General features: G+C 39.8%; 1 protein-coding gene across 3 annotated transcripts in view; it reads right to left on the minus strand.

Moving 5' to 3' along the window:
• Nucleotides 1-12,688, minus strand: part of LOC109464279 (ras-related protein Rab-26-like) — a 113,338-nt gene that overhangs the window by 69,185 nt on the left and 31,465 nt on the right. The window contains exon 1 of one of the 3 annotated variants that reach the window (XM_019761231.1): nt 253-501. The exons of 1 other annotated variant lie outside the window; for it this stretch is intronic. In XM_019761231.1, the coding sequence (XP_019616790.1) occupies nt 253-393 (141 nt within the window). In that variant the 5' untranslated portion in view covers nt 394-501. Of the gene's footprint in view, nt 1-247; nt 502-12,688 lie in introns of those variants that run through there. One more of the 3 variants, XM_019761232.1, reaches the window with a different exon arrangement.

A 12,688-nucleotide genomic window follows, 5' to 3' on the forward strand; every position in this document is an offset into this window, starting at 1 on the left:
GGCTACATCCGCCAACAGAGGATTGAGCTAGGATTCACACACATAGCCCATACACTGACTACGTGTTAGTTATCGGGTCAGAAGAATCTTCCCAAGCCAAGTGTCGTTAACAACACATTAACACAAGTGACAATATGGTCAAGTACGAGCCAGACACTCAATAAAGCAGCTGTAACACAATTATATCGATCGACAAAGAGAAGAATCTTGGCGGTGTATACATGGAGTCAGTCATTACAACACAGACCTTACAGGCGAAGTCGTAGAACTCGCTGGCGCCCTGTAGACTGCCCTGGCGCGGCAGAATCGGAATTCCGTTTGCCGTGGGTCGCTTTGCTGCTTTAGAAGACTTTTTACTCCCGGCCTTGGACATCCTAGTCCCCCCGAACGCATGGAGATTGCTACCGGGGGCCTTTAAGCGCCGCCACCCATTCCGCTCGCCAAGTCCGGTCGGCCCGCTGACTAGCTCTCCTGTCCCGTTGCACACGGATACAACTAGCAGCCAGCGGGAAGGGTGTGTATGGGGGTCCTGCGCAGATCTGACTTCGATTTTTGTCTTCACTTTTGGTAAGGTTTTTGAAGTGTGCAAATGCTTTTGTTGTGTGTCGCTACCGTTTTAAGGACTAAAAAGTACAATATTTGTATGCGTTTCAAATTATTGATTCGTCATATAAATTTACGGATAAAATTTTACTAAAAATGGGTGGAGGAAAATACCATTAAGTTTGTTTTCGTCTACATACATGGCACACAGTTATACTTAATGTTTCTTTATACTTTTTGTCTTGTTACTTTCCTTTGCTATATTCTACACAGTTATATATCGGATTCTGGCAGCTCGAGGTTAGAACGAACTTCGATATCGGGATACCGGTAAACCACTTCAGAGCCAACACCCCGCTACGTCAGGGTGCCCAAGATGGCCGACCTTTCATTGACATTTTTGACGTCACTGAGCACACCTGCGGATGGTTGACGCGCCAGAAAGCCAGCTTGTAGCCCCGTGCTGGAAATGTTTACATTTTTATGGCCCATGTGTTCGGGTCACTTTGAACAATGGCGTCACGCGTACTCGGGACATGTTTGTTTTCTCTTAACACTGCGCGGTAAAATCAAGGCGAGTTTGAAATAGAATGGTTCTAAATGTACATCGACGAGTATTTTTTGAAAGATAGAAAAGAAAATTCAATATATTTTATTACCACTTACCAACCTGATAGTTGATAGTAAGAGTACATTTTTCGCAGTAGATGGAACTGATATAACCTCCATAATGTACTGTAATTCCTGATTTTTTTTCACTGTACTTTTATATTTATTGTTTTCACAGTCACTTCTGTACCATGAACTTATCATTACAATTAACAAATAATTCCTGGACTTTCTTTTTCCTGCACCTGTCGCCACCGTGAATATGTAGTTCCATGAACACCTCCATTTTTCTCAGACCGTGAAATTTTGCTACCGAGAACATAAAGTGAATTACAGTATTTGATTCAACGTGGTTCTACTTAAAGATTTCTACTATTAAGAACAGCCAAAACATGATTATCAATATGATTATGAGAACAAATAGAATGTTTATGCCATGAGACTATGTCATACAGAAAGAACCCTCATCGTTGAGACTGAAACACATACCGCGTTTTTACATAGCATAGGCTACCATAGCAGCAATACTTCTGAAGTCCCTTGTTCCCAAGCACTGAGGACACGCTCTCAGTATAACGGGGTAGAGCCGCGAGGGCCGGTGTTGTTTTTGGACGCGTACGCAAGAGTTGTGGCCTCAAACCGTGTCACTTCTGAATGGTGGCGGGTTTAAAGTTAGAGGGTCCGCGCAGACGTGGTGGGGTGCAAAACACTTAGGGACTGACCAAAAATCATCGCAAGGGGGGTGGCAAAATCGGGCAAATTTACCAGGGTAGCACATAGAAATGATGATCTGCACAAGTGAACTGCACACGCAATTCATGTTGGTTTGTCCCTAACTAGTTGTTCAGGATCAGAAGCAACCATATGGACATGCATGTGAACATTGACAAGTCAACGAACTTAAAAATGTACATTATTCATAAGTATCAAACAAACGTCCTTCAGAAACACGTTTACGACTAATCCCCAAGTCAACAATCCCTAAGAGAAATCTAAATATATTTTTCTTGGTGTTTGAAATGCAACGTCTACAACTAGGAGTCAAAACTACGTGCCAGTAATTTGTTGTAGGGCTAAAAAGGGGGTTTGCCGAAGTATATATACTCACCCTTCTTTTACGCATTGCATGCCATGCCGGTAGATCGATGTTAAAACTTGGCGGATCGAACACTCCACAAGGACTGTGTGTACATTACTGTGTGTGTTTTACGTCATTAGCTATACTCCCAATCTCATGCTTACTCAAACACCGACATGGGAAACAGCAAATGTCCCAAGTATGTCTTTCTGTCGGGTGGGCGGAGCTACGCACGCTTGAGATCGATCTATTTTTTGATAAGTTGCTCCTTACAAATGTAGTGAAATATACAGTGTCTTATACAGTCTATAAATTCTAACGCGCACAATTTGACATCTTACCTCAGATCCCATTTTGTTTTGTTTTGTTTTGTTTTGTTTCTTTTCATTTCTTTTCAATTTTATTTTTTATTTTATTTTATTTTATTTTATTTTATTTTATTTTATTTTATTTTATTTTATTTTATTTTATTTTATTTTATTTTATTTTAATTTTATTTTATTTTATTCTATTTTATTTTATTCTATTTTATTTTATTTTATACGAACAATGAAAACACATACAGGGTTGTATGTCCCTAATCGGTTGATCATGAGGAAAAAATCGGTGAATTTTCCTGAAAATTCTAAGAGAAACCCTGAATTGGAACATTTTGGGAGAGGTTCTAGGATTTGGGGGGCGGGGGGGGGGCATTGCTTAGGGAGAACCCTGACACAACATAATAAAGAATAAAATGGAAAGACAAACAGTGTGCTGGAGGGGGCCCTCATAGGCTTATACTGAGCCTGCCTCCTTTAGACTTAATAAATAATACATGATACTGTAATAATGATCACAAGAATTTAACGGAAACAAAGATATCGTAAACTAGTACATTATCATGTTTTAACAAAACAGTTACTTTAACAAAACAGTTCACAATGACGAAAAAAAATTCCGAAGGTCAGAAATGTATTTTTTTACAAACATTCCTTGTATACCCTTGTATTTGAATGTTGCACATGGACCGATGTCGTATTCAAGAGTGCAATGTAAGTGCCATGTGTCTCATGATATCAACAACGTGGTGTCGTCTTCATTCGGCAAAACGTTTAAACTTGAAAGCTGAGAGTCTAGAGACAAGATGTTAATTGGGCATTTATTCTCTCACTGTATATGTAGGACACTTCACCACATTGTACTGGCTATACAGACGTCATGCCATCATTTCTCTGACGCAAACAGTCTTTCTAGTATTACATCTCGCCTAGGATAATGATAGAGTGTGCCACTTGTACCCTGTGAACATAATTGAGCCGCTGTGCCCGCACTCACGACGTTATTGTAGAGACAGCAGTTCAAAAGAGCTGTAGAAATGGCACCGTTTGATAGCTAGCGGAGATGCCTCTTCATTGTCCGACTGACACCGGTGTCAATTGTGAAAGGCGGGCGTACCTAGTCATATGGTCGGACCAAATACGGCGCGTGCAACACAATTGCTGTGTGAGAGTAAATGGTTTCTAAGCTTAACCCTTGTCCTGCGGAGCCCATATACATTGTATATGGGTAGCCTCCGTAGCAGGCTTATAGAACTGGGGATTTGGTTGTCTTCAGCTGTTTTCTGATTAGCCCAGTTCACCAGGCCGGCTATGTTGTCTATTTGCAATCAGAAAATAGCACATAAAAGCTCCCAAAGACCCTGAAGACCCCCAAAATCCCCAGTTTTTGGCATGCTATGGATGCTAATATATGGGTGGCACATACAGTACCACAAGAACATGTGTCACTGACCGCTGGAATTATGAAAGTTGGGTGAACTTTAAAATTTTATCTCACAAAAGAAAGGGGGAAAACGAACAATCCATACGAATTTAATGAAATTCGACCAATTGCAACTTTCCGTAAAATTTACAAATCAATGTATAATAAGTGCCATTTTTCCATATTCGTACGAATTCGAATATTCTATATATAACAAACACACTAAGAAAAATACAATGGGCCTTTTTTTTTAAATCCAAACTTTGGGTACATTTTTTAGATTCGTATGAATACTTCGGAACCATGTACACTGTCACTCCAATTCCAAATCAGCTGTGAGAGCGAATGGGAAAATAAGGTAAGTAATGAGAGAGCTAGCTTAGCTTTACCTATAGCCGCCTTCGTGTCTCCTTGCAATGCAACGCACCTTAGGCAACTCTAGATCTGTTTCTTCTTATACTATTACAGATGTCCTGTCTCCAATTTCTGGAGTATGCTCGGCATAATTGAACGGATCCATCATTTGGGTGGAGCGTAACAAGTTGACTATAGTTGGGAATAAATCCACGGTGGGACTTTCGGTACATGTCTTACTAACGTCTGAGTTAGCAGGCATGTCTTGAGGATTATATCGTTCGCCTTTCTTTTTACTTCTTTGAAGGAAAATTATTATATCATATTACATTATATTATATTACATTATATTATATTATATTATATTATATTATATTATATTATATTATATTATATTATATTATATTATATTATGTTATATTATATTATATTATATTATATTATATTATATTATATTATATTATATTATAAGGAAAACATGTTATTTTTGCTCCGTTTTCTCCTCCTCTTCTTCTTCTTCTTCTCCAAACCAATAAGGTCATTGACCTGAACCAGACGTCTGTCACCATAGTAACTGGTGTTGGGTTACATCATGTTGCAATTTTGTAGCAGGAGGGATTTAGACTCCTGTCACCATATATATATATATGAATGTATTTGAGTAAGAATTAACAGAGCAGACCATGTGCGAAGGTAAACAGTGTGCATTTAGTTTTTCGCTTATCATTTTTTGTATATACTTAGAGGCGAAGTTAAAAAACACAAAATGATCAAAAAGACTAAGAAAACATATATCTCATCGAAGTATATGTAAAAATTGCGTTTGAAATTCAGCCGGGGCTAATCATCTGATAAACTTCTACTGAACAGGGCAATGACGCCGGTACAGAAATTAGTGGTGTATTCAAACCTCGACAGCGTGACGCCAACAAAATTTATTCCCAATTAGCTGCCGCCTGCGGTACATGCACTGTTCTGAAAAGGCATCCATCCCTTTCTACAGTTAATTGGGCTCTGGAGTGGAATGAAGTGCTTCATTTGTTATGTGGACAGATGTCCTGAGGAAACCAAAGAATTTTTACATTAATTATGCACATTAGGTCATTATTTGCATAACTGGTATCTGTTGATGTTCGACCTGCCATAGATTACATACAGTACATGTATCATGTAAAACACAGTACTTATAGAACTTTCCTCCTTAATTATGCAAATTTAGTCTCCATTTGCATAATTTGCATTTTATCATGTACATCTCTCTATAAGCACACGTTGTAGTGTTTTTTTAAAACTTCTATTACATGTATCATCATGGATTATTATAATTTTGCATATCTATATTTATTTATTTGTGCACCTCACATTTTGTCTCTCGCCAGCAATTGTTTCCCTTTTATATATGAAAACATTGATGTTCTTTCCAACCTTGAACATAACAACTTCAAACATTTCGTTATAGATTGTTTTGGACAGTCAAGTTAAATATTAAGGGTAACATTACTTCCACAACATTTACTCGAATAACTTGAGAAAAACCTTTCACAATTGCAAACGCAAAAAGGCCCGAAATGCCACCTTTTTCAAAACTTGTTCTTTTTGGTGATGTATCAAGGGTACATACTACTAGAACACATCGGCCTTGGTTTTGCTATGTTTCACACTATTGAGCCGCTTATAGCAAGTCGCCTACTGACAGAAATGCCAGCTTTTTCAAAAGCACTTTTGAACCGTTTAGCAAGTCGCCTACGGATAGATCTTGCATTTCACAAGATCTATCATGCTGAGAGGTGGTTTGGCTTTGTGTACGTGTACTTTTAAGGATACATACGACTCGAACACATCGGTCTTGGTTTGCGATGTTTCACACAATTGAGCCGCTTAGCAAGTCGCCTACAGATAGATCCTGTATCTCACAATCTTGGCACGGCTTGTTGAGAGGTGTTTTGGCTTTGTGGACATGTTCTGTTAAGGATACATACCACTCGAACACATCACTCTCCCTTTGCGATGTTTCACACTGTTGAGCCGCTTGGCAAGTCAAGTCGCCTACAGACAGAAACGTACAGAAATGCCAGCTTTTTTCAAAAGCACTTGTTTTTTTTGTGATATGGACGTGTTTTGTTATATATACAACTCAAACACATCACTCTCGCTTTGCGATGTTTCACACTACTGTTGAGCCGCTTGGCAAGTCAAGTCACCTACAGATCGACAAATCCTGTATTTCGCAAGTCACGGCACGGCTTTAGCACGTCATGTGTTGGTAGGCGCTCCTCCGAGACACATTTTACATGTGACCTACACATTCTACATGCCCAATGTCATGTTAGGCCTAATGCTGACGCTCGCATCCTCCGAATACAGACGGACATTTTCTGCAACTTTCGCGCCTCTTTGACAGCTGCAACCACGGTGACGAACACGCCGTTGATTGTTAATTTTCTCCCTGGGTACTATCTGATGCCCCTGGATACTTGGAGAACAGCCAGAGGCGCCGGGTTACTTGTAGAACAGCTTCGGCGATGACATATTGCTTTTCACCCGAATAACCTTGTAGTGTTTTTACCCCATGTTAGACGTGTTGTTACGTGGCGTCGCGTTGGAAACGATATCATCATTGTACTATAAGACTGACAGTTCTATTCCAATGGAAGTATGCTTTGTTTTTTATCTCTAATTTTTTTTTCTGAAAGGATCGGGTTGAAGCTATAATTACAGATGTACTGATTTTATTTTTAAAAAACCTGCCAGGCTTATATATCATTGTACTATACGACTGACAGTTCTATTCCAATGGAAGTATGCTTTGTTTTTTTACCTCTAAATTTTTTTCTGAAAGGAGCAGGTTGACGCTACATATTACAGAATGATTTACTGATTTTATTTTTCAAAAACCAGCCTTTTTTACTTCTAATTTTTGTCTGAAGGAGCGGGTTGAAGCGTTTACGTTTTTATTTATTTATTTATTTCGCACAAAAAAACAAGATACGAGGTGAAGTAAATTAAAACTGATTAATTGAAATACTTAAATGAAAATCAAGGCAACCGAAGAGAAAATATCAACAAATCGTACATAAGTAACCATTATACACTTAAAAACAAAATTATAGCAAAATAAACTAATAAAGAAGCTATGTAACACTTTAATAAATCAAACCAAGAAGTAAAGCAGTTACAATGACATAAATAAGACTATCTAATAGGGAATCAAGCTAATAGAATGTTGGGTTATATATGAGGTTTGTTTATGAGGTTTCTGATTTTATTTTTCAAAACCTGCAAGGCTTATGCAAATGCGCCCTTACCTATACTCACACGACAAAAAAAATAACTGATAAATCTAGTTACATGCTAACACGTGGTAAAACAAACACAGATTAACACTAGCATCATATTCCAGTCACGATCTTGCGTTATTGTATCACCAATGATATCATCTAGATGGCACGCCAGGTCGCTACTACCATATGTAACGTTCAGAGACAAATACGGCGACCCATATGTGAGAAAAAAACACGAAAGACGAGGACAAGGCGTGGTTTATAGGTAATGAGAGCAAGGGATAAGATTTTTAATGCTAGCCTCCGTAGCAGGCTTAAAGGACTGGGGGTTTGGTGGTCTTCGGCTGTTTTCTGATTACAAAAACGGGGGTAATTCAACTATGTTGTCTATATGCAGTCAGAAAATAGCACATAAAAGCTCCCAAAGACCATGAAGACCCCCAAAACCTCCAGTTTTTGGCATGCTATGGTGGCTAAAGACTTACCCTAGTGACTCGCATGTCCTGAGTGTGTAGCAGAAACCGCTTGTGTCACAAAAGCATCTTATTATGGGCCGAGTCTCCACGGGGGTGATCAGTATGTACCGCGTGCGTGTGCAGGGATGGGCCGGGGAGATGGAAAGCCTCACACCGCGTTTCTTTTTATAATTGCTGATGGAAACAACATTTATTCACATTGACTGTTGCTGGAGAGTGCACTTCAGTGACATTCTCCATGGACGGGAGGATTTTAGCTCCTCGAGAGCAAATATGTCAAGGGATGGGCGCAGAGAAGTAAGGTCGCAAAACTTGATCTTGAAACGATGTTAAGCGGCTAGAAAGAAGGGTAGAGGGGGAAGGGGATTTTTCCCAACTGAGAAAGTCTTTATGTCAACTCAACACTTTTAAAATTCACAAATAAATCGTTTAATTCTCAGATATATCCTTCTTATCTAGACAAATAAAGTAAATGTCTAACTTGAAAAGATGTCAAGCCGGGTGAACGAAAGCAGGGTGGGGGGAGGGGGTTCCAAACTGAGATTGTCTTTTTGTGAATTAACTCAACACTCTTCACAGAAATCGTTCAATTCCCAGAGATATTCTGTAGTCAGAAAGGTCTTCTCATCTATACAAAAGAAGTAAATAATGATAATATAAACTGTTTTCCCAAAAATCATTCGGTCTTCATCACCCAGGACGGGGGGCGGTACCGACTTCCGCAGTGCGAACTTTGACCCAGTGATGACGTCACACGTGAGTGAAAGTCACGTGTCCACAGCACGGGGCAGAAAGCTGATGAAGACCTTGTGATTCCGTCGAAAATTCCTGGTGAATCTATTTTCTTGAGTTGGAGAACAGTTTAATTCTCATGATTTATTTTACCACCTCAGATGAACTTTCATGCTAGTGAAAGAAGTAAATAATTAAGTAATTTCTTTCTTATGTTTATCCTTTGCTCTTATGCATAATAACTTATGATTTGACTTAAGGAATTTTTTTGGTTTAATTTGGCATGTTTTTGATAGTCTTACTTTATTGTTTAGTCAATTAGATAGTTACTTAGTTTGTTGTGTTAACTCTATATTATTTTGTATCTATTTTGATTTAATTTGTTTGTTTCGTTGTCACTTATTTACAATACACGTGTGTAAAAAAAGGTCATAAAAACAATTGGATTTTAGGAGAACCCACTCGATAAACCCTTAGGTTTCTTGGGTTCTCCCGCACATTTCACTTTTGGTTGTACATATTCATTACATACTGTTTTTATTTTTATGTGCAAACTGAAATAAACAAATAACTTGGTTGAATGTGACAAATTCGTAGCAAACAACGATCGAAATAAAAGTGTACAACGTATCTGAAATATTCATCACCCCTTTTCTGTTTAAACGTAAGGAACATAAGCCACATAAGCCTGATCTCTTAGGAGCCAACACGTCTGTTACCATGGTAACATTACGTAACTGCCAGCCCTCACGTGCGATTTCATGGGTATGAAATAATCCGGAAAATTTATGATAGGATCATGAAAAATGTGTATAATTTCATTACTGAAACGATTGCAACATCTCATATCCAAGCAATCTCAGTATTAAATGTGTTACTAGAGATCTCTTGAAAGGAAAGAAAATGCCATTCATCTGGTCTTCATTAACCTGAAGTAATCTACACAGCATTAGGCCACACCGAGTTAATTTTATGGATGACATCCACGCGCGCATTGATTTTCGCCTGTTCTAAAAAAAATCACGTCCTCCGAGGCTCTGGCCTAGCTCTTGGTTTGAGTAGTCCTTGGTAGTTAGCACCAATACGGAGCCGGTGGTAATTCTGGCACACAGGCTAACGAAGCTCCACGACTCAAGAACTCAAGTACATACGTACAGTGCCGATTCATAAATTCCGCAAAAAGCCAGCATGTGCCGGCTTGCCGTATACGTCGCTAAGTACTGCCGCATTCACAATACCTGCTGTGTATTCCTGTGGTTTAGTAGCATTGTTTTTTTTTGGCCGGAATTTTTTTAATCGCCCGCGCGCACTAGTTTGGGGGTCTTGAGAGGATGTCATCCATAAAATTAAATTGGTTTGGCCTTAGCGACAATACGTACAGTGCCGATTCATATATTCATGTGCCGGCTTGTCGTATACGTCGCTATGTACTACCGCAAATTCACAATACCACCTCTGTATTCCTGTGGTTTAGTAGCATTCTTTTTTTGGCCCGCGCGCACTATAGTTTGGGGGTCTTGACAGGATGTCATCCATAAAATTAAATCGGTGTGGCCTAATCTACGCAGCGTTACTGGAGTGTTTGTTCCCTGTCTCGTGACGAAAGACCACGATCCACGGGGACTTAGAACGCATCGGCAAACTAGTTAGCCGGGCGGCGGAATGGGACTACTAATCCTCCCCCGTGCGATAACACAGGCTGACATAACTTCTGACGAGTCCGGAATGGATAGGCTTAACTGTAACCTTACTGAGTGTACTTTTCAAGCAGAGGTCGGTGGGGAAGATTGCGTATACAACCCTTGCATGTTACAACTTTAGATTATTTATGTAATTTTAACTTAAAGTCAGCATTGAATCAACTATTTTATATTGCATTATTGTACTTCTAACCTGTGCTAATTTTTAATGTAAACTTGATATGCAACAAATAGGTTTCTTTTATCAAAAGTAACGAACTTTTTCAAAGGTTCTGAACTATACTATAGCTGTACTATAAGGATATTTTGTGTTTAAAGCCTTCCCAATTCAGCCAAATATGGCTGCTTACAGGCTTTTGTGTGTACTTGTATGGTACAAATAAACTAGTCTCTCTCTCTTTCTAATATCCCTAGCGCGTGAACCCACGTTCAGGTCCAGGTCCGGATTCATGTCCAGAAGTTTAGGTTCGTCCGGACATAAACCCAGGGCATATACAAAATACGGAAGGGACTTTTCAGTTAACATTTCCCAGTGGAAAATGGGGCATCTTTGCCGCAAAATGTTGTGTAGCGAGCACTGCACTACCAGGGTTTAGAAGCAAGGTATGTCGTTTGCGGGGCATGTCTGAGCAAAACTGTGCCACATAATTTACGGAGGCCGACACTTGATGATGTCTAGTGACAATGTTTTCTTCATTTTGCATCGCAAATTGTTGTGACTTTTGAAGATTTCAGGTGGTTTAGAAAAAAAGGGGGAATGTGACATGATTTTTGTAAGTCCAGATCTAGTTCCAGGCGTTCAGTTTTTTTGGATATGAAGGAAAACTAAACATTTTTACACATCCGGAACTAGTTCCAGCGAACCGGTACACAACACTAAACATACCCCTTTTTTTGTCGTTACCCCCCCCCCCCTCCCCCCAACGGTAGCGCCAGACAAAAACTCAGGGCATATTAGAAAGGTCCCACCAACCTCTGCTTGGAGAGTAACTGAGCGTGCATTATCAGTATGTAGATAGTGGACAGGACCGCAGATAGCAAGGGTGTTATTACACATACGTTTCAGCACCAAGGGCAGGGATAGTACCATAAGATTGGTTGTTGATATCGGCATGGCGTCGTTCTCATATATATACTAATAGTACCAGTCTTTCTTCTCCTTTTTCGGGGGTTTCTATACACTTCTTCCCTCGCACAATCCCCCAATGGAACGCCTTGCCTGGCCCGGTAGTTATGGCTCCCACCGTTGAGTCCTTCCGGGCCAGGCTGGAGGCCTGCCCGCCTTAGACCAAGGCCTCCCCCCCCCCTAAAGTGCCCCATCAGGGGCTATATGGGGGTGTAGCCGGGGCTCACATAACATCTTTGAGCCCCGGTAAAGATGAAGATCAAGATGAAGACACAGTTTAATGTTCAGATCCGTCTATCTTCTTGTCTTATTATTATTTTTTCATTCGTCAATACACAGCAAAACAGTAACAAGGACCGTGTGGCGCTGCACTCAAGTTTTTTAACAGCGCTACACAACAAAATACAATTAACATGTAAATAAATACAAAGAGTTGACTTAACTGCACCGAAATCCCACCACCCCAAGACATTAAATAATACTAAAGCTAACCAGGTTATAAAAACGTTATCGTCTTATTGCTGTGTAATTATATTGTCTTACTTGTGAATTTTGTAAAATCATCGAAATTCAAATAGCTACCGTCATATTACCTCTGCAAAGTTGATTGAATGATCATAAATAAAGTTGAAAATTGACATAAATGCATCCTTATTTACTCCCAAAGTGCTCGCTCAAATATTCAAACAACAACGATCTTTTCTTCGGCTTCACAGTAGAGTCTTGACAGTGACGTCACCAGTGCCGTCAGAGCAACGCTGGGAACGAGAGCGTCACAAATCCATGGACTTAACGACAGAACCAGATCGTAATCAGGAAAGAGTTGACTTATTTCCGCCATTAGTATTATCTTCTCAACGCTACAGTGATTCACAGGATATGGTGACTTATTAGGAGGGATGGGAAGGGACGGGGTGGGAAGGGAAGGGAAAGGAAGAGATGGGAAGAGAAGGGTTGGGAAGGGATGGGATGGGAAGGGATGGGATGGAAAGGGAAGGGATGGAAAGGGAAGGGATGGGATGGGAATGGGAAGGGTTGGGATGGGATGG

Source organism: Branchiostoma belcheri, unplaced genomic scaffold, assembly GCF_001625305.1.
Source record: "Branchiostoma belcheri isolate BF01 breed outbred unplaced genomic scaffold, Haploidv18h27 scaffold135, whole genome shotgun sequence".
Classification (NCBI taxonomy): Eukaryota; Metazoa; Chordata; class Leptocardii; order Amphioxiformes; family Branchiostomatidae; genus Branchiostoma; species Branchiostoma belcheri.